Source organism: Eptesicus fuscus, chromosome 12 (assembly GCF_027574615.1).
Source record: "Eptesicus fuscus isolate TK198812 chromosome 12, DD_ASM_mEF_20220401, whole genome shotgun sequence".
In the NCBI taxonomy this organism is placed as follows: Eukaryota; Metazoa; Chordata; class Mammalia; order Chiroptera; family Vespertilionidae; genus Eptesicus; species Eptesicus fuscus.
The window spans coordinates 37023136-37045796 of NC_072484.1; the positions used below are offsets into that span (position 1 = coordinate 37023136).

At 44.1% G+C, this 22661-nt stretch overlaps 1 protein-coding gene across 3 annotated transcripts in view; it reads left to right on the top strand.

Moving 5' to 3' along the window:
* The first annotated feature begins 11019 nt into the window (after positions 1-11019).
* MANBAL (mannosidase beta like) overlaps positions 11020-22661 on the top strand; it is a 29996-nt gene continuing 18354 nt past the window's right edge. Inside the window, exon 1 of one of the 3 annotated variants that reach the window (XM_008149639.3) lies at positions 11020-11055. Coding sequence is in view for 1 of the 3 variants with exons in the window: in XM_028157750.2 (XP_028013551.2) it covers positions 11492-11526 (35 nt within the window). In the remaining 2 variants the exon portion in view is untranslated. Of the gene's footprint in view, positions 11056-11236; positions 11527-22661 lie in introns of those variants that run through there. The other 2 variants (XM_054724394.1, XM_028157750.2) reach the window with 2 other exon arrangements.

Here is a 22661-nt window from a genome sequence, read left to right on the forward strand (position 1 = left end):
TTATATGAGGCACTGGCCTTTGCCTTGGAAGCTGCCCTCTGAGCTCTTGGCCCACCAGGTGCTTTGGGCTACCTTACAGCTCATGTTTGGCCCTCTGTCAGGATGTCGTAGTTGCTTAATTAACAGAGGAGCTGATGGAGGGAATGGATGTGCTCGGGGCAAGTGGAATCTGAAGCTCGCAGCTCACAGAATCCAGATTTGGAGAGGACTTTAGAGAAAATTTGTGATGGTGGTTCTCCAAATATGGTCCCCAATTACAACTCCTGGGAAGTTTTAAGAAATGCTGCACCTCAGACCTATTGAACCAGAATCTCTGGGATGGGCACGACCATCTGTGTTTTAACTAGCACCCCAGGTGACTGGATACATGCTCAGGTTTTCAACCCTCAGCTGTAGGCGGATCCAGTTTTTAAGAGGCCACCTCAAGCTCCAGGAAGGTCACCCTGTGCTTCCTCTCACACTCACTAGCACCTTCTCTGCTCGTTGCTGCCTATCAGCAGCTTGCTCGTTTGTTGTTTTTTTTTCTTCTTTTTTAATGTTTTCAGGATCATAAATAAGCTTATCACAGGCGATTGCATTACCACGGCAACTTGACAGCTGGCTAGAAAAAAAGCAGGTAGCACAATTGCCTTGGGGGTCTCAGTGGCACTAAAGTAATTGAGGATTTTCTCTCTGCCGGTCATTCCATCTATGCATGGCCTCTTGTCTCTCTTCTCTTTTTCTCTTCCTTTCTCCTCCTTTCTTCTCTGGCTCTTATTCCTCCTGAGTCTCATTAAGAGCAACATGTGTTCTAATTGTTTTAGATTTTTCAAGTGCTGCCAAATCTGGACTCTTCTTTGAAACTAACAATAACACCAGGAGGTGGGTGGATGTGAGCAGGTCTGTTTGACTGTATTTCTATCCTCATCAAATGTTGTGTTAAAATTTTCTTGAACTAATTGACTTATCTTTCAAGAAGGTACACGCACAGGGTGCAAAATTCAGAAGGTACAATACGGCACACATTAAGAGCAAGTCTCCCTATGACCCTCAGTGTTTAGGACCCTCCGGGAGGCAGGTATTCCATTACCTGTTTCATGTGCATCTTTGCTGAGACAGCCCATGCATATATAAGCATGTTCCTTTATGTCCTTTCTCCTTTTAAAAATGTTTTAAAATATTTATTGTTGAGAGTATTACTGATGTCCCTTTTTTTCCTCTCATTGTCCCCCTTCACCTAGTTCCGCCTTCACCACCTAGGTCCATAGGTAATGCATATATGCATATAAGATATTTGGTTAATCTCTTTCCACTTCCTCACCCCTCTTCCCTCTGAGATTCGTCAGTCTGTTTCATGTTTCCATGCCTCTGATTCTATTTTATTCATCAGTTTATTTTGTTCATTAGATTTCTTGTTTGTTTGTTTTGAGATTCAATTGTTGATACATATGAATTTATTGCCATTTTATTGTTCATAGTTTTATCTTTTCCTCCTCCTCCTCCTCTTCCTCCTTTTCCTTCTTCAAGAATATCCTTCAACATTTCATGTAGTACTGGTTTGGTGGTGATGAACTCCTTTAGCTTTTTCTTGTCTGTGAAGTTCTTTATCTGACCTTCAGCTCTAAATGATAGCTTTGCTGGGTAGAGTAGTCTTAATTGTAGTCCTTGCTATTCATCACTTTGAATATTTCTTGCCAATCTCTTCTGGCCTGCAAAGTTTCTGTTGAGAAATCAGCTGACAGTCTTATGGGCACTCCCTTGTAGGCAACTAACTGCTTTTATCTTACTGCTTTTAAGATTCTCTCTTTGTCTTTAACCTTTGACATTTTAATTATGATACTAGAGGCCCGGTGCATGAAAATTCATGCACTGGAGTGGGGGGGGGTCCCTCAGCCTGGCCTGCCCCCTCTCATAGTCCGGGAGCCCTCAGGGGCAGGAGACAACCCGGCAATCACACCTCTGATGCTGCCACTGCCGGCAGCGCAAGCCTCGGCCCGGCCCTGGTTACCTGAGCCTCGGGCAGCCCTGGGCATCTGGGTAGCCGCCATCCGAGGCTTGCGTGCGCCTCAGGCCAGCCCTGGGTGGCTGGGGGGCTGAGGGGACTGGGGGACTCTGGAGGCAGGTGCGCAGCAAGGCCAGGCACCTGCTGTCCCAGTGGGGCTGAGGGGACTGGGCGCCTCCATCTTGTGGCTGTGGGTGCTGCCATCTTTGAGGGCATGGCAGTCAATTAGCATATTCCCTCCTTATTGGCTGTGGGCACTGCCACCTTTGAGGGCATGGCAGTCAATTAGCATATTCCCTCCTTATTGACCGTGGGCACTGCCATCTTTAAGGGTGGGGCAGTCAATTAGCATATTCCCTCCTTATTGGCCGTGGGCACCGCCATCTTTTGCGATTGTGTGAGGGTCAATTAGCATATCCCTCTTTATTAGATAGGATGTCTTGATGTGGTCCTCTTTGGGTTCATCTTTTTTGGAACTCTCTGTGTTTCCTAGACTTGTAAGTCTATTTCTTTCACCAGGTAGGGGAAGTTTCCTGTCATTATTTCTTCAAATAAATTTTCAATATCTTGCTCTCTCTCTTCTCCTTCTGGCACCCCCATAATGCGAATGTTGGTATTATTGAAGTTGTCCCAGAGGCTCCTTACACTATCTTCATATTTTTGGATTTTTTTTCTTTTTGTTCTTCTGCCTAGATGTTTTTTGCTTCCTCATATTCCAAATCGTTGCTTTGATTCTCGGAATCCTCTATTCTACTGTTGAATCCCTGTAAATTATTCTTTATTTCAGTTAGTGTATAGTTAATTTCTGACTGGTCATTTTTTGTTTTTGACATTTTCATTAAGATCCTTGAAAGTCTCACTAAGTTCCTTGAAGCTCTCATTAAGTCCCTTGAAGTTCTCATTAAGAGCCTTGAGTAATCTTATAACCATTGTTTTGAAATCTGTATCCAGTAGCTTGCTTGCTTCCATTTCTTTCATTTGTAACATGTTTCTTTGCCTCCAAATTTTGTTTGCTTCCCTGTGTTTGTTTATATGTATTAGGTAGAGCTGTTATGTTTCCTGGAATTGATAGAGTGGCCTTGTATAATAGGTGTCCTGTAGGACCCAGTGACTCAACCTCCCCAGTCACCCGAGGTGGGCACTGTAGGTGCACTCCTGTGTGGGCTGTGTGCACAGTCTTGTTGTAGTTGAACCTTAATTGACGTCACTGGGAGGAATTGGCCTCCAGGACAATTGGCTGTGAGGACCACCTGCATCTACAATGGAAGAGATGTTATGTAGGAGACACCCCCATGGAGCAGGATTTGCTTCAGTTGGGCTTTGGTCCTCACTGAGTCTTCCCCTTGAGTGTGTTGCTTGTGGATGTGTAGAGTTGTAATCTGGTATGGTCTGAAGCTGTCTACTGGGTCATTGGCTCTGGAGCCTCCTGGGAGTTGCAAAGTCAGTCACTGCCTGGGGCCACCCAGCAGGAGCTACAGAGAGATCCTCAGATGACTGCTATTTGTATTGGGGTAGGAGGTGCCCAGGCAAGGCCCAGCTGTGAGGTAAGGCAGGCTGGTGCTAGTGCTGGGTCTTGGGCCTTTTATTGATAGATTTAGGGTACACTGACTCCAGCTGCTGCTTGTTTAAGAGGTTTTAGCAAAGTCTGAAGTCTGAGCAAGGACATGCCATTCATATGGAAAAGCAGCTGCACACAGGTTGGATGGGGCTGCAAACTGAATGGGACAGGGTCTCAGGGAATCACCAGGGTGGAGTGAACAGTGTGGGCCATGCTGATGGAAACTCAGATATGGCTGCCAGTCAGCTCTGCAATGGGGGAGGTCCCAGCACCCCTATTTGGGAGGAAGCTACCCCTGAGTTCCTGCCCTGATGCCAGACAGTCGAGCTCCTCCCCCTATGTGCCTGGATTCCCCCAAATCTGCCACCTAGTGCGGGAGCTCAGGGAAATCAGGACCATGTAAGTTTGTGTGTGGGCCCTTTAAGAAGAACACCTGGGACTCCCGCAGCCTCTGTGACACTTAGCCACAATCCCCAATGGTTTTTGCAGCCTAAAGTTTTGGGGACTTCTCTTCCCAGCTCTGGAACCATGGTCTGGGGGTCTGGTATGGGGCTGGGATCCCCTGCTTTTCACAGGAGGCCTTGGAGATATCCCTCCCAATTAAAAAATGCCACACGTGGCTGTCGGACCAGCCCATTCCGAACCTTCATCCCTCCTACCAGTCTCCATGTGGTTTCTTCTTTACTTCTCTACTTGTAGAACTTCCATTCAGCTAGATTTCAGGTGGTTCTGAATGATGGTTGTTCTGTATTTTAGCTGTAATTTTGATGTGGTCGTGGGAGGCGGTGATTACTGGTGTTTACCTATGCTGCCATCTTAGCTCTCTTAAATCCTTTCTCCTTTTTTATTTACACAATTTCCAGCATTCTATACCCAACACTCTGTACCTTGTCCTTTCACTCAATATGTCTTAGCAACCTTTCTCCAGCATTTAGAGTTGCTTTGTGCTTTCTCATAGTTGCATATTCCATGGTGTAGATTTGCCATTATTTATTTAAGCAGTTCCTGTTGATATTTGGGTTGCTTCGTCTTTTGCTATTTTCATTTCCATTTTACAGCTGGGAAAGCTGTGATTCAGAGAGGGAAGTGATATGTGCCAATTTCCAAAACAATGTTGGCATCCATAGACATTGCTACAAAATCTAAAAAAGAAAGGAGAATTGACTGACTTCTGAATTACAGAAAAGAAAGGGCCATTTAGAGACCTGATTTCATCTCTCTCCTTATTAGTGTCTTATCTAGTTCAGTTAAATACTGCTAATATTGCCTGACATGTAATTAAATAATTGTGGAAATATTTTAATATATTTTTATTGATTTCAGAGAGAAAGGGAGTTAGAAACATCAATGATGAGGGAGAATGATTGATCAGTTGCCTCCTGCACATCCTACACTGGGGACTGAGCCCCCAACCCAGGCATATGTCCTGACTGGGAATTGAACTGTGACCTCCTGGTTTATAGGTTGATTCTCAACCACTGAGCCATGCCAAGCAGGCAATTGTGAAAATATTTTTTATCTGCCTACCCTGCTAGATGATAATCTATATTAGGGCAGGAACTATGTTTTCCCAACTACTGCATCCCTAGCAAATACTATATTCCTAGCAAGTACTGAGTATACAATAGGTGCTCAGTAAATACTTGTTCACTGAAAGAATGGGCCAAAAGTGTGTATGGTTAAGACAATGGGCTTGGAGGCCTGGGTTTGAATCCTGACTATAACACTTATTAATTGTGTAATCCAAGACCCAGCACTCAAATTCTCTATGCCTCAGTTTTCTTAGCTGTGAAATGGAAACGCTCCCTCAGGGTTGTTGGGAGGATGGAATGAGAGAATGCAGGCCAGGTATCTATCAGAGGGCATAGAAAGACCCTATTTCCATATAATCACATTCTGAGGTACTGGGTTGGGATACAAGAATGCAGGTCAGGTATCTGTCACAGTGAGGGCTCAACCATTTCCCTTAGCTTCTTTCACTGTCATGTACTGCTGGGAACTTCTGATGGGGGAACTGTAAAACCTTCAAAGAGGAGGCAATTTGAGCTGGGCCCTGAAGCAGGAGTAAGATTCCAGCTTGTGTGGCTAGGGCCAGAACGCTTTACTGAGTTCATTCAACTACAAAATGGAGATGATGACACCCAGTTTCTGTCTCCCTCTGGGGAGATGGTCCGGCTTAAACTCCCTCCAGAGGAAGATTCCACCCAGTTAAAAGGCAACATTATTATTCAGCTGGAACAGTGCCTTCACAAGACAAGTGAAGTAATCCCTGCCAAATATGATTCTGCTTGTGCTGTGTGTAATTGAATATTTAGTGTGGATTTAACCCAGGGAGCCAACTGCGCTGTTAGTTAGAGTCAAGTTTAATGGAGCACTTAATAAACGTGGAGGTAATTAATAGCATCCAGATGCTGGATGCATATAAAGTCTGTGCTGTTTCCATGACTGAAGCATTTCAGAGATAATGTTCTGGACTTTCTCCTCAGGAGGAACAGAAAGTGAAAGCCCTGGCCTGGGTCTTTGCTTCTGCTGTACTCTCCTCCTGGAGACTGAATATCACCTACTTTGGAAAGCCTTCCATGATTGCCAAAGGCAGAGTCTGATGCATCTCCTGTGTTCTTATGTCACAATGCACACACTTCTTTTGTGGAACTTCTTCTGTAATATAATATCCTATTGTATTAGTTTGTTTCTATGTGTCTCTCCCACCAAGGTCCAAGATCTTGTCCTCAGTATGTACCTGATATACAGTAGGCATTCAATGAATGTCTGCTGAATAAAGCTTTTCAGGTTTTAGAACTCTGGGAGATTTTGGGTCTCAAGAACAATTAGGGCATTTGGATTTTCCTGAGACGGTCAGACCCTCTGTCGTGTTGACATGTAATCTATTTTCTGATGAAAATCCTGTTTGATGACCTTTCTAATGAGCCCAGTGTTGAAATGTGAACCTTTCCTCCATTGCAGCAGAATGGGTACTGTGTATTTATAGACTCCTGACAATGGAATCCAACCCTGAGTCCACATCTTTAGAAATCAAGAGAAGAACAGGCCTTGAACAATCAAAGTTGATTATCTGCTGTGAGGTTCCTGGAGGCCCAGAGAAAGAGTCCAGAATATGATGAGTCTCCATTGCTGTTTGGGCTCTGCTGGCTCCAGGAGGAATGTGTCCCTGGCCTTTCGGGCACATAGAAGTGTCCCTATTGCCTGGAGGAAGTCAGCCCCTTGTTTTGGTCCAGCATTCTTTGTTCCACCCCAGAGCTGAACCTAAGGCAGAGAAGGGGTTGATGGAACCACCCAAGATGAGGTGTGGCCAAGATCCTGCCCCGAGAACCACCTGCTCTGAACAAGACCCCAGATTCTGGGCTCACCACAGTTTCTGACTGAACCTTGCAGCTGGTATTTCTGCTTCCAGATTCAGAGTCTGGGGTGGGGGTTTCTGATTAGGCCCAGCATCCATCCTCTAGCAGGGATTGAAGAGAGGGTGTGTCTACCCATCCAACCGCCACAGTGGGAAAGGGGGCTGCCTCTTCCTGCTTCTTGGGATTCCCACAAATGGGGACTCAGATGTTGGGCAGCCTAAGTGACCAAAACCAGCTTTCTCACCACTCTGTGAAGTCCACATTCTCTCCCGTTACTCCTCAGAAGGGCCCTATCTCCTGGCCCCAGTTTATCACTCAACAAACAGTTATTCTCCCTACATGTACCAGGCAGTGTGCTAGGTATTAGGACAAAGGAGATGGAGATTACATTCTATTGGGGGAGAGACTAATGATAAATAAGTAAGAAAACAAGATAATTATAGATGTGATGATACTATTAAAGAAATGGGCAGGAAGCTGTGAAAGAAAGTAAGTATATAGAGAGAGTTTCTGTAACCTGGACCCCAAAACTTAGTCTTACGGCACTTTTACTTAGCTTGTGATTTTGTGGATCAGGAATTTGGGAAAGGCTGGGCTGGGAGGTTCATCTCTGCTCCATGTGGTGTTTGCTGAGGTGCCTGGGGCTGGAGAATCCACTTCAAAGATGGTTTATATTTTGCCTCAAATTTTGTAGTGAAATTTTTCAAATATACAAAAAAATTAAAAGTTGATAGAATTGTACAGGAAACACTATGCCTACCACCCAGATTCTCCACTTAACAGTATATCATCTTTATCGCACACCTGTGCATCTCTCCACCTGTCCAAGATGGCTTTTTCATTCCCGGATCAGGTGTCTACTGCTTCTTGAATTCTCTTCCTCCCGTGTGCTTTGGGCTTCTCACAGCTCAGTGATCTCAGGCTAGTCACACTTGTTACATGGTGACTGACTTCCATGGTATGCTATTGGTGAAGGTAGGCATGGGGTAGAAGAGCGTATGGGATGGTTCCATCTTTAAAAAAAAACCAAGCAGCTACAAAGGGTGATAAAGGAAGCCCTTCCTGAAAAGGTGGTATTTGAGCTAAGTTTTGAGGGATGAGAACAGCCTTTCTTGTGAAGATCCAGGAGAGAAGAGCATTCCAGGCAAAGAGACCGAGGAAGGCAAAGGCGTGGAAGTGGGAAAACAAAATCTTTCTACTCTACTTTCCTTTTTCATATCTAAATCTGACTAGGCATCTGGGAACCACATCAAGCCACCTCCCTCATGAAGCCTTCCCAGATACCTCAGTCCTTGCTGATCTTTCCCTCTTCCTGGAGCACTCATGCCTGAATTGCTCATCTGACTTGCACAGGTTGGCTGGGGAGTGCAATGGTTACGGACACAGCTTGCGTGAGGCCTTGGGGACGTTGCTTACCTTCTCCAGCCCTAGGTTTCTTCACTTGTAAATGGGAATAATAACACCTGCAATATCGGATGGCTGTAGGGAAACTATTAACATATGTGAAGTGCTTGGCACCTAGTGAATCTTCCATAAATGGCAGTTATAATTTATAATTGCAAACCGGGTAACCCCATCATGTGTTAATCTAGTTTAGCATTTTTTTTTTCAGAGCAGAGACCATGCCTTTTTCAATCTTTTCTCTTTCATTGGGCAAGCAGTGTGCCTCAACTAGGTATGATGGATAGAAACTAGCATGCCACAAAGCTCTCCATTGTGCTGCGGTGCTAATGGAGCCATGCATAGCTCAAAGATGAGCAAGACTCAGCTGGAACCCTTCAGAAGCTTGAGAAAGTAGCTGTGCCTGCAGCAGCCGCACTGAGGATCGTTCACATTTGGATACGGAGAGTAACAGTTTTCAAAGCACCTGCACATCTGTATTAGTTTGCTAGGGCTGCGGTAACACAAAGTAGGTGGCTCACACAACAGATACTTATTTTCTCACAGCTCTGGAGGCCAGGAGTCTGGAGTGAAGGTGTGTGTCAGCACCTTCTGAGGCTGTGGGGCAGACTCTGTTCCATGGCTTTCCCCTGGCTTGTGGTGGTTTGCTGGCAATCTTTGGCATTCCTTGGTTTGTAGAAGCATCACCTGATCCCTGTCTCCATTTTCATATGGCATTCTCTCTACGTGTGCATCTGTGACCAAATTCCCTTCTTTGTTAAGGACACCAATTATATTGGATTAGGACCCACCCCAGGGACCTCATTTTAACTTGATTGCCTCTATAGGTTCCCTATTTCCATATGATCACATTCTGAGGTACTGGGATTGGGACTCCAACCTATCCTTTTTTGGGGGCCACAATTCAACTCCTAAAACATCTCTATCTCCTATGACCCTCCTCATCTACACCCCACAGTTAACCACTTCTGAGCAAGTAGCAAGTCTTGTACTAAATATCTGTACCTTTCAGGCCTTCTTATGCTCCAAGCCTTTCCCACAGCCTTTCCACCTCCCACCATGCTCTTCTCTTTGCCTGGAAAACTCCAACCCGTTCTTCACTTCTTAGCTTACATGTTACCTCCACAGAGAGGCCTTTCCTGATTACCCTCTCTTGATGGTATCTCCCATGTCATTTATTCTCATGGTTTCCTCTTCCCCCACCTCATGGTTCATTTGAACATATTTCTCTGTGTGATTGATTAATGGAGCTGTCACTAGTCTGTAAGAGCAGTGACGGTAGGGACCCACCTACTCATCATTGTCTTCTCAGTTCCATAGCACATGATTGAGAATAGAAACTCCATAAATATTTGTTGAATGAATGAATGAATGAATGAGTGAATGGATCCTCCATACCAACCTCACATAGTATGGGATTAGTGGATGTTGAGTGAATTATAATAATTTCTGTCTGTATCCTCCAAGAGTGAGTGAGCTCTTTTAGGGTAAGATTAGGTCTCTTTTGTTGTTAATCCTCACCAGATGATATTTTCCCATTGATTTTTAGGGAGAGAGAAAGAGAGGGAAAGACAGAGAGAAATATCGATGTGAGAGAAACACACCAATTGGTTGCCTCCTGCACTAGTCCTGACCAGGGCCTGGGCTGGGGAGGAGCCTGCAACCAAGGTGCATGCTCTTGACTGAAATTGAGCCTGGGACCCCTTGGTCTGCAGGAGGACGCTCTATCCACTGAGCCAAACCAGCGAGGGCATATGATTAGGTCTTAATTCTTTTTTGAATCTTCAGCATTCAACCCCTCTCCTCCTTGATCTTCTACAAAGTAGTTATCTATGCTGCACAACAAATTACTCTGAAATTTAGGAGCTTAAAATAGTAGCATTTATTATTTCACAATTTCTGTGGGACAGGAATTCAAGTATGACTTTGCTGAGTGTTTCTGGCTCAATGCCTCTCATGCGATTATATTTTATGATTTTTGGCCAGGGCTGCAAGACATCTGAAGGTTTCACTGGGGCTGGAGGATCCACTCGTAAGGTCGAGCATACACACATGGCTGGCAAGTTAGAGCTTGTTGTTTGCAGAAGGCTTCATTTATTACCCAGGGGAGCCTCTTTCTAGGGCTGCTTGCTTGTCTTCACAACATGAATTCCCCGTGAGACATCAAAAGAGAAAAAGAGGAAGAGCAATGTCTTTTATGTGTTAATCTTGGAATTCATGTTCCATGATTTCCACAATATCCTATTGGTTATACTGGTCTGCTCTATTCAGTGTTGGAGGGGACTACCCAAGGGCATGGATACCAGGAGTCATGAATCATGGGGGTCCATGCTGGAGGCTGGTTACCACACACTAAACTAGATCTCCTTTCCCCCTATTTGCCCACCCATACTCAGTCACAGAATCCTATCCTTTGGCTTTCAAATACTTATCACATTATATGATTACATGTTCATTTAATTATTTTAGCTCAGGGCCTGGTACAGAATTAAGGCTTCTTCTATAAACACCTATAAACGTTTGCTGACACGGGCTGAGTGATAGATTTGGAGAAGCGAGGGGGGGGGGGTCTCGATCTTGCTTCCCCAGGCCTGTCCCTCTGGCTCACACCCACAGAGTAGGGACAAAAGTCTAACAAACCACCAGCCTTAGCAACGCGGGCGGAGCTGAGCCCGCTGGTTGCTCAGGCGCGTCACTTCCGGTAACCGCGGTCGCAGAGAACCACTTCCGGGGGAGAGGCGCCGGCGGCGCGGGAGGTGAGTGCGGCGGCAGCGCTGGCGGCCCGGCGGGGCTTGGGGCGGGGCGGAGTCGCAGCGGCGGCGGCGGGAGCGCGGGTTGGGGTGGGGCCCGCGGCTCTGCGGTCCCGGCGGCTCTGTTCCGCTGGCTTCAGTCTCTCTGCGCGCGGCCAGCGTGACTTCTCAGGGGCCTTTAGGAAGTTACTTGCGGAGGGAAGTTGAGTTCCCGGGAGGCGGAGGCCTCGCCCGGTGCCGTCCCGGCCAGAACCCCGCGTTCCTCGCGGTCGTGACCGGACCTTTCCTCCGACCGAGGAAAGGAGCCAGACTCCGGGGTTCGAGGCCTGAGTGCCCTGTGGTGCTGTGTGTACCCGCGGGCCATCTCTGGCTTCCTCGGCTTGACCTGAGGGTTAAAGGAGATGGTGAATGCAAAGCAGTCGGTGAAGGTGCACAGTGCGTGATGGGTGAATTCTTTTCAGAGCAACTGGGAGACGAGTATGTGAAGCCTCACACTTTCTAAGTGGTGTAACAGATCCTAGTTTGTTAATTACATTTCACAGGACCCCGGGACCCCTGTTTCAGCCTACTGGCGTCCAGTCTGACTGTGCTCTGGGAGATGACATTTTGCAAAAGTTTAACCCACTTTGGAGCATTCTTGGGGATTTGTTGTAATGGGATGGGTCTGGTTATACACAGCCCATTGCTATAGGACAGTGACCAACTCATGATACTGATTTTCTATTCCCTAGTCTGTTTCAGTTGACTTCTCAAAACAGAATTTTATTATTTTTTAAAATGAGGCATGCCTTTAACAAATATATATATTTTTATTGTTTTCAGAAAGGAAGTGAGGGAGAGAGAGAGAGAAACATCAATGATGAGAGAGAATCATTGATCGGCTGCCTCCTGCACGTCCCACAATGGGGACAAACCTGGCAAATTCCGGTAACTTGAGCTACGCCTGTGGGCTCAGAACAGAATTTTAAAATGGCTTCATTAGAAGCGAAGAATCCCCTACCAACACACGTGGAATCTGGGTTTTTCAGTCTTAGAGAAGATTTTATTTCTTTCTATTTGCTAAGTCTGGAGAGCTATAAACGTCTCCGGGATTATTTATTTTGAAATGTTGACTTTTTCAATAAACTTTTATTTTAGAACAATTTCAGATTTACATAATTATTGTGAAGATACTACAGTGAGTTCCCATATGCCCCACACCCAATTCCCCTATTAACATCTTACATTAGTAAAGTACATTTTTCACAATTAATGAACCAATATTAGTAAGTTATTAACTAAAGTCTATGCTTTATTCAGATTTGCTCAATTTCCCCCCCTAATGTCCCATCCAGGATGCAACATTACTTTTAGTGGTCATATCTTATTAGGTTCCTTTGGCTATGATAGTTTCTCAGACTTTGCTTGTTTTAGATAAGCTTGACAGTTTTGATTATTACTAGTCAGATATTTTATAAAATGGCCCTCAATTGGGGTTTGTCTGTTGGTTTTCTCATGATTAGATTGGAGTTATAAGCTATAGGGAGGAAGACCACAGAGATAAAGTGCCATTCTTATCACATCACATCACATCACATCAAGGGCACATACTACCAAATATAAGTTATCACTGTTGATAGTCATTTGAATGATTTGCTTGAAGTAGTCAAGTTTTTCTACAATAGTTACTCCCTTTCAATTTTCTCCTATGTCCCTTTGACATACCCCAATCAATGTTTTGTTCTGTTGAACACTTTCTTACTTTCTGCTCCAGGATTATCTTGCATGTTTTCTGCCTCAGCCCTAGAATTAATCATTTCTCCACGGAGTCCCGGTTCCTTTTACTGGAGAATGGTATTAGACACCAAGATCTGGGTACTAGGTGTACTCATTGCTACTGGGATGCTCATGCTTCTAAAGCCCTCTCAGTGGATAGCAAGAGATATGTGTGTGTCTCTGTATATACTTACATATCTATAAATATTTCTATACGTAGCCACTGGTATCTATATTAAGCTGAACATGAGTTCATACTTGTGTCTGCAACTCTTATCCATTCCATGTGAATCATTCTAGTCTCCTGGCTTATCTGTAACCTCCCACTCCAACAGTGATAAACCTAGCTTTCTCCATCTCCCATTCATTTACTTAATTGTTCAATTCCAGTATTCATATATAGTGGCTTCAGAATTATTAACCTACTGTATATCCCCTGTGGGAATAACTTAATAACTTAATCGACTGGAGTATAGTGCACATGTATTGTTCCTTTTGCCTTTCATCTTACAGACTCATTTCCAAAGTTACTGAGGTCAGTATTTGATTCTACAGACCCCTTCAGTGAATTTTTTAATGCATTTGTATACATTTAGATTCAGAATATCACATTCTGTATTGCATCTGAGATACCCTGACCTCCTAAATGATTTTTTAAAAAATATTTGCACTGCCGAAACCGGTTTGGCTCAGTGGATAGAGCGTCGGCCTGCGGACTGAAAGGTCCCAGGTTCGATTCCGGTCAAGGGCATGTACCTTGGTTGCGGGCACATCCCCAGTGGGGGGTGTGCAGGAGGCAGCTGATGGATGTTTCTCTCTCATCGATGTTTCTAACTATCTCTCTCTTTTCCTCTCTGTAAAAAAAAATCAATAAAATATATTTAAAAAAATATTTGCACTCACAAAAGTTTACTCTGTGCGTTTTGACAAATGCTTAAGGTCCTATATTCACCATTATAGTAGCATACAAAATAGTTTCACCTTCAGGGATTATTTTTAACTTCTCTCAGATTTCACCTCAGCAATCATGTTGGCTCTCTCTTCAAAATATATCTATAACCTGAGAATTTCCCACCTCCACTGCTGCCACCCTGGTGCAAGTGTGACTGTTTGACTATTATAGTTACCTCCTAACTGATCTCCTTGTCCCCTACAGTCTGTTCTCCACACAACAGCTAGAAGGACCATTTTAAGATGAGTCAGACCATGCCATCATCATCATCATCATCATCATCATCATCATCATCATCATCATTATTTCTAAGAACCTTCAAGTGATTCCCCTTTCACTTAGAGGAAAAACCAAAGTCCTTATAATGGCCTATTGACCCTACACAGTTTGCTTACTCTACTGTTCTTGATCATCATGTTCATTCCTGCCTCAGGACCTTATCCCTTGCTGTTCCTTCATCATGGGGTTCCCTAACTGGTATTTTAATAACTTGTTCCTTTGCTTTCTTCTGCTGAAATGTCACCTTCTCAGGGAGTCCCTTCCCTGACCACCCCATATAAAAACTCTTTTTATATTCTCTTATAATACTTACCCTGACATTACATTATATGTATATAATGTAATGCCACTAACTGGATGGAAACTCCATGGCAAAAACTAGAATGTACATAGTAGGTTTTCAATAAATATTGAAATGAATGCCTCTGACTACTAGTGTCTGGCATTCAGAAATGAACCTCAAGGGGTCTAGTAATGAAATTATTTGCCATGTTTGGTAATAAATTAGTATGCACTTTTTATTAAATTCTGGTAGGGGTATGAAATTTCCCCTTTACTCATCCTAATATATAAAAACCCAGGGTTGTAACATCCAAAACGACCGAAGGCTTGATCGACTGGAAGTCAGTGCTGAGTGGCTGTGGCGACCCAGCACTGACTGCCAAAGGGGCTGCGGATCAGGCCTAAAGAGAAGCCCGGGAGGAGAGAGAAGCAGGGTCTGATCTGTAGCCTCCGTGGCAGCTGTTGATCAGCACTTGCCTCTCTCTTTCTCTGGGGCCTCCACTGGGGCTGCTGATCAGCCCTGCCTCTCTGATCAGGCCCGTTGATAGGCCTGGAGACACTGACTGGTATAGAAACTGACCAATCAGAACCAAATCTGGGTGAAGTGCGAGGAGCCAATGGCTGCCTAGGAGGCGGAGTTTTTGACGCTGACTGGCATAGAATCCGACCAATCATAACCTAATCTGGGTGAACTGCAAAAACAGAACCTAAGGTGGGGGCTGAGGAGGGGTTTTAAGGGCAACAGCTGTTTGGTGTAAGGTGTAAGAAAGCAGTTCAATTTTTTAATGACCAGTTTGGCAGTATAGTGCATATGGCTGGCTATCAGTCCAGATAGAGAGATTATGTATTTTTGTCTGCCAAGAGCATCTCCTCTTGATGAAAAAGGCTCCCCCCACCCCCCCATTTAAGCAATCCTATCCTATATAATCTATCTAGACTACTAAAAGGGTAATATGCTAATTAGACCAGGTCGACTGGCCATCTTCCGGACATCCAACTTCCGGACAAAGTCATGGTGGTAGGGGCCAAGGCAGAGGCCGTTAGGGGTGATCAGGACAGCAGGGGAGGGCAGCTGGGGGCAACCAGGCCGGCAGGGGAGGGCAGTTGGGGGCGAGATCAGGCCGGCAGGGGAGGGCAGTTGGGGGCGAGATCAGGCCGGCAGGGGAGGGCAGTTAGGGGTGAGATCAGGCTGGCAAGAGAGGGCAGTTATGGGTGATCAGGCAGGCAGAGGCAGTTGGGGTTGAGATCAGGCCGGCAGGGGAGAGCAGTTGGGGGCAATCAGGCAGGCAGAGACAGGGGCAATCAGGCAGGAAGGCAGAGAGGTTAGGGGCGATCAGGCAGGCAGGCAGGCAGAGGGGTTAGGGCGATCAGGCAGGCAGGCAGGTAAGCGGTTAGGAGCCAGCCATCCCAGATTGCAAGAGGGATGTCTGACAGCCAGTTTAGGCCCAATCCCTGTGGGACATCCCCCAAGGGGTCCCCGATTGGAGAGGGTGCAGGCTGGGCTAAGGGAAACTCCCCTCCTCCCCCACCCATGCACGAATTTCATGCACTGGGCCACTAGTATATATATATTTCAGAGAGGGGGGGAGAGAGAGAGAGAAACATCAATTATGGGAGAGAATTATTGATGGGCTGCCTCCTGCACATCCCACACTGGACATTGAGCCCACAACCTGGGTATGTGCCCTGACCAGGAATTGAACTGTGACCTCTTGGATCGATTCCTGTTCAGGGCACATGCCCAGGTTCATGGGTCGATGCTCAACCACTGAGCCACGCTGACTAGGTGCCCCTTTGCTCTTTAGCAAGTCTAAGCACCACAGGATTAGAGAGATTGCAGGATATTCATCTCTGCTCTGATTCACTGGGAAAGCCTAAGCAAGACCCATGCCTCTCAGCTCCTCCTCACTGTTAAATGAAGCAGTTGGTTGAGGCATCTGCTCTTGCTTTAAAGGTGGAAAACAGGCATAGGCTTTATTATTTACCAAATATTTCAGTCAGGCCCAGGAACAAACTCAAGATGGACCTAGGGTCCCTGTTGTCCAGGAGCTTATAGTGGAGCAAGTAAGAAACTTTAGACTCATTGTAGCATTTATCAAACAATACACTGAGTGGCCAGATTATTATGACCACCTGACGTTTGTAGGCAAATTAGCCGTACACTGCATCGTATGGGATATGGAACCCGAAGGCCTGTTTGAACACCTTTGCTGTCTGCAGTTAAGATAAAACGTCTCCAATTCGCACAGGAACACAAGGATTGGACAGTCGAGCATTGGAAAAAAGTCATGTGGTCCGATGAATCACATTTCCAGTTGCATCATGCAGATGGCAGAGTGAGATTTGGCGGAAATATCCGTTCTGATTGGTGTTTTTGATTTCTTGGGATATATTCCTAGAAATGGGATTACTGGGTCAAATGGGAGTTGCATTTTTAATTTTTTGAGGAAACTCCATACTGTTTTCCACAGTGGCTGCACCAGTCTGCATTCCCGCCAGCATTGCACGAGGGTTCCTTTTTCTCTACATCCTTGCCAGCACTTGTTGTTTGTTGATGATAACCATTCTGACAGGTGTGAGATGGTACCTCATTGTCATTTTGATTTGCATCTCTCGGATGATTAGTGACTTTGAGCATGTTTTCATATGTCTCTTGGCCTTCTGTATGTCCTCTTTTGAAAGGTGTCTATTTAGGTCCTTTGCCCATTTTTTGATTGGATTGTTTATCTTCCTTTTGTTAAGTTGTATGAGTTCCCTATAAATTTTGGAGATTAAACACTTATCAGAGATAACATTGGCAAATATGTTCTCCCATGCAGTGGGCTCTCTTGTTGTTTTATTGATGGTTTCTTTTGCTGTGCAGAAGCTTTTTATTTTGATGTAGTCCCAGTTGTTTATTTTCTCCTTAGTTTCCATTGTCCTAGGAGCTGTATCTATAAAGATATTGCTACAACATATGTCTGCTATTTTGCTGCCTATATATTCTTCTAAGATTTTTTAAAAACATATTTTTATTGATTTCAGAGAGGAAGGAAGAGGGAGAGGGAGATAGAAACATTAATGATAAGAGAGAATCATTGATTGGCTGCCTTCTGCACACCCTCTATGGGGGATTAAGCCCACAACCCAGGCGTGTGCCCTTGACCGGAATTGAACCCGGGACCCTTCAGTCCGCAGGCCGATGCTCCATCCACTGAGCCAAATCAGCCAGGGCTATTCTAAGGTTTTTATGGTTTCCTGCCGTCCTTCCTTGCCTCATTGTCAAATATTAATTGAGTATAATGGCTTGGGTCGATTTCTGGGTTCTCTGTTCTGTTCCATTGGTCTATATGTCTGTTTTTATGCCAGTACCAGGCAGTTTTAAGAAGAGTGGCTTTGTAATATAGCTTGATATCTGGTATTGTGATCCCTCTAACTTTGTTCTTCTTTCTCAGAATTATTTTGGCTATTTGGGGTCTTTTTTTATTCCATATGAATTTTTGGAGGGTTTGTTCTAGCTCTGTGATGTATGATGCTGGTATTTTAATGGGGATTGCATTGAATCTATAGATTGCTTTGAGTAGTATGGACATTTTAATTATGTTGATTCTACCAATCCATGAACACGGTATATTCTTCCATTTGTTTTTGTTTTCTCTATCTTTTTTTCAACGTCCTGTAGTTTTCCGAGTACAGGTCTTTTACCTCCTTAGTTAAGTTTATTCCTAGATATCTTAATTTTTTTGTTGCAGTGGTAAATGGGATTGTTTTTTTAGTTTCTCTTTCTGTGAGTTCATTATTGGTGTATAAAAAAGCTATGGATTTCTGGGTGTTAATTTTGTATCATTGCCTGCTACATTGCCAAATTCATTTATTAAGTCTAGTAGTTTTTTGATGGAGTATTTAGGGTTTTCTATGTACAATATCATGTCATCTGCAAATAATGAGTTTTACTTCTTTTCCAATTTGGATGCCTTTTATTTCTTCTTCTTGTCTGAATGCTATGGCTAGCACTTCTAGTACTATGTTGAACAGGAGTGGTGATAGTGGGCATCCCTGTCTTATTCCTTTTCTTAGGGGAAATTGTTTTAGTTTTTGCCCATTGAGTATGATGTTGGCTGTAGGTTTGTCATATAAATCTTTTATTATGTTGAGGTCTGATCCCTCTATATCAGTGGTTCTCAACCTTTCTAATGCCGCGACCCTTTAATACAGTTCCTCATGTTGTGGTGACCCCCAACCATAAAATTATTTTCGTTGCTACTTCATAACTGTAAATTTGCTGCTGTTATGAATCGTAATGTAAACATCTGTGTTTTCCAATGGTCTTAGGCTCTACTGCAGCGGTTCTCAACCTGTGGGTCGTGAAATTACAGTTATGTAATTTTACAGTTATGAAGTAGCAACGAAAATAATTTTATGGTTGTGGGTCACCACAACATGAGGAACTGTATTAAAGGGTCGCGGCATTAGAAAGGTTGAGAACCACTGCTCTATATTGTCATTTATTTAAAGTGCTGGCTAATAAAGTTAAAAAGAAAAAAGTGCTGGTTACAGCTTTGGAAATGGTTCCCACAGCTGTTTGAAAACCATTGATCTAGTGGATGAGCGGTCAGGGTCTGGAGGAGTGAGCCAGTTTCAATCCTGACTTTGCCACTTCTCAGCCAAGTAATCCCTGGCAGGGTCATGGAAGCTCTCTAAGCCCTGGTTTCCTCATCCTCATTGGTAATGCCTGCCTCCCAGACTGGTTGTAAGGTGAATGAGGTGAGTGTGTGTGTACTCTGGAAAATGATTTTTTTTCACTGATACTGCTGTGACAGTGGCCAGGGTGTGTTGGGGGGATGGGAAGTGAACAAAGCCTGTCACAGGAAGCCTGAGGGTAATGCTCCTAATTGAGAACTGAAGGATGAGTAGGACTCTTGTGACTTGTGTAATAAGGAAAGGAAACCCAGAAATACTGGCAGGCAGGCTGGTGTTGCTGGTGACTACCATATTAACGAGCACAAATATAGAACATTTCCATCTTTGCAGAAAGTTTTATTGGACAGTGCTTCATTAAATCTGTAAATGTCTTGTGAAGGAAGTACATAGGGCATGGATTTTCCTGTTATTTTTTAAATTTTGTAATTATTATTTTTAAAATTCTTACTGGAGGATATTCTTATTGATTTTAGAGGGGAAGGGAGAGAGCGAAACATAGGTGTGAGAGAGAACGATTGGTTGCCTTCATATATGTCCAGGAATTGAACACACAACCTAGGTATGTGCCCTGATCGGAAATCAAACCCAAAACCTTTCAGTATACAGGATGAGGCTCCAACCAACTGAGCCATACTGACCAGGGCAGGATTTTCCTTGTAAATTGTATTCATTGTTTCAATATTATTCCAAAAATTGAAACTAATGACTCCTTCACTTTAACAGCAACTATTTACATTTTCCTATGGCCTCTTTTGATCTTTAGCCAAAGAAATCACAGTTTCTACATGTTTGCAATCACAGTGTTTATGTAATTGTTTTACTTTTCTTCTCTTTTTTTATAATACAGTTTTTTATTTGGGAAGGACATATTTGTGTATTTTTATATGCTTTATATCTTTATTGGGTGACACTGGTTAACAAAATTATATAGGTTTCAAGTGCACAGTTCCACAACACATCATCTTAAACTGTATTGTGTGTTCACCATCCCAAATCAAGTCTCCTTCCATCACCATTTTTGTTTTATTTTTTCAGTTAATGTTATTTTGCAAAGACTTTCCCCTGACCTGATACACATTTATATTTGTCTTTTTAGTGAAGGGGGAATATGCCATGATGTGCCATAATTGGGTTAACTGGTTTTTTATTGTTGGACACTTTCATTGCTTCCTGTTTTTCAGTATTATGAATAGCACTGCCATGAACTTTTTTATACCTGAAGCCTGTTTCTTCTTTTGAATTGTTTCCTTACTGTAAATTCTAGGAAGTGAGTTATTCAGTCAAAGGATATAATCACTTTTATGGCTCTTGTTATATATTGCCTAATTGCCATGAGAAAAAAAAAGACTAAATGCATTATGGCTTTGAAGGGATATTGTTGTTTGGCTTCTGAGAATAGAAGGTCAAGAGATGGGCCCAAAGTGTAGCTAATTGCTGATGGAGTCAGGGTTTGTGCCCAGGATTCCTGACTTCTGGTCTCATGTCTTTTATTGTTGTTGTTAATCCTCACTTGAGGATATTTTTCCATTGATTTTTAGAGAAGGGAGAAACATTGATGTGAGAGAGACACATCAATTGCTTGCCTCTTGCATGTGCCCCTATCAGGGCCAGGCATCAAGCCTGCAATTAGGTACATGCCCTTGACCAGAATCCAACCCTGGGCTCATCAGTTCACAGGCCAACGCTCTATCCACTAAGCCAAACCAGCTAGGGCCCATGTTTTTATTGTACTGCAAATACAACAGTGTTGTTGTTGGTAACACTAATAAATCTAAATATCGATAAGCCAAGTAGGCTTGTTACAACCTTAAGGGTAAAGCTTGGGGTTGAACGCATTCCCCACCCCCCACCCCCAAAAGTTTATTTAGAAAGTCACAGAGTTAGAAGAAGTGAGCTGCAGAAGAAATGAGATCAGGAAATAAGTTACCGGGGGAAAAGAAAAAAAAGAAAATGAGCCCTTGGAGTTAGGAGAAAGAGGCAAGGAAAATGAGCAGCGGGGAGGGCATGGGGAAAGGGAGAGAGAAACAGAGAGAGAGAGAGAGAGAGAGAGAGAGAGAGAGAGAGAGAGAGAGAATGAGCGAGCGCTTCTGAAGGCATTTTAAAAAATGTGTTTATAAGGTGCAACTGAAGAAATGAGGGGCCTTTCTTACACCTTGTTATTTACATGGCATAGTATATACAGCCCTGTTTGGGCTGTAGGTTTCCTTCAGTGAAGCTCTTCTCACAAGGCTGCACTGGAATTCATTTCAGGGCCAGTTTATGAGCCACCCCAAAAAATCTGCCTGGTGTCTTAGCATCATACCTTATATTTGACCAAAAATGGTATTCCTGAGCTTGCGGCCCCACCTGATTCACCACACTTGTATCCAGATGATGTTGGGTGCTTTCCAGAAATCAAATTCTTCCTGGGAGGATGAAGATCTGCCAGCTCTGAGAACTTTGGGGAAAAAAGGGGGAGGAGGGCTCAGGCTTTGAAGGCGATTCCCAAAGAAGACAAGTGTTGTGGAAAGGCGGCTACTTTGTTGGCACAGCATAGGACCAGGTTGAAAAAGATACAATATACATTTGTATAAGTCCCAGTCTCTTTAGTTAGAAGGTCATTTTTGTTATGCTTTAGTCACTCCTCTTTCATGTTGGAAAATGTTGCAAAGTAATAAGCTGCGGAGCCAAAGTGGAGGAAGGGCTTACGACAGTCTTTAGCCAGAGCTATACCATAGGAATACAATGCAGGCCATGGTGTAATTGTAAATTTTCTAGTAGCAACATTTAAAAAGTAACAAAATTATTTTTTATTGTGGTAAAATACACATAACATAAAATTTATTTTAACTATACAATTCAGTGGCATTCACAATATTGTATAACTATCACCATCCTCTATTTCCAGAACTTTTTCATCATGCCAAACTGAAACTTTGTACCCATCCTATCTAATAAAAGAGTAATATGCAAATTAACCACCACCCCACCACCCCCGCAAGCCACACCCACCAGCCAATCAGGAGCGACTATGCAAATTAACCCCAACCAAGATGGCTGCGGCCATGGAGCGAGCAGGAGGCTTGGGTTTCCCCGGCAATGGAGAAAGCCAAGCTTTCCACACACCCTGGCGGGCCCAGGCCTCCACTCAAGGCTACAAAGTTTGAATTATAGAAGATAAATAAATCCCAACAAAAATGGTGGCAGCCACAGAGCGAGCAGGAAGCTTGGCTCTGCTCAAGGATACAAAGTTTCAATTATAGAAGATAAATAAATCCCAACAAAAATGGCTGTGCCCATGGAGCGAGCAGGAGGCTTGGCTCTGCTCCAGGCTACAAAGTTTCAATTATAGAAGATAAATAAATCCCAGATACCAGGGCCTCCTCTTGGGTCGCCAGGGGTCGTGGCCGGCCTGCACACCACCACAGGCCCCTTGCCCAGGCCGCCCCACGCCCCAAGGGAACCCCCACCCTGTTCCGGGACACCCTCAGGGCAAAACAGCTGGCCCGCACCTGTGCACCAGGCCTCTATCCTATCTAATAAAAGAGTAATTTGCAAATTGACTGTCACTCCAACACACAAGATGGCTGCCCCTATGTGGTCAAAGATCCTGCCCCCATGTGGACACAAGATGGCTGCCACAAGATGGCCAGCAGAGGAGGGAAGTTTGTAGGGACCAGACCTG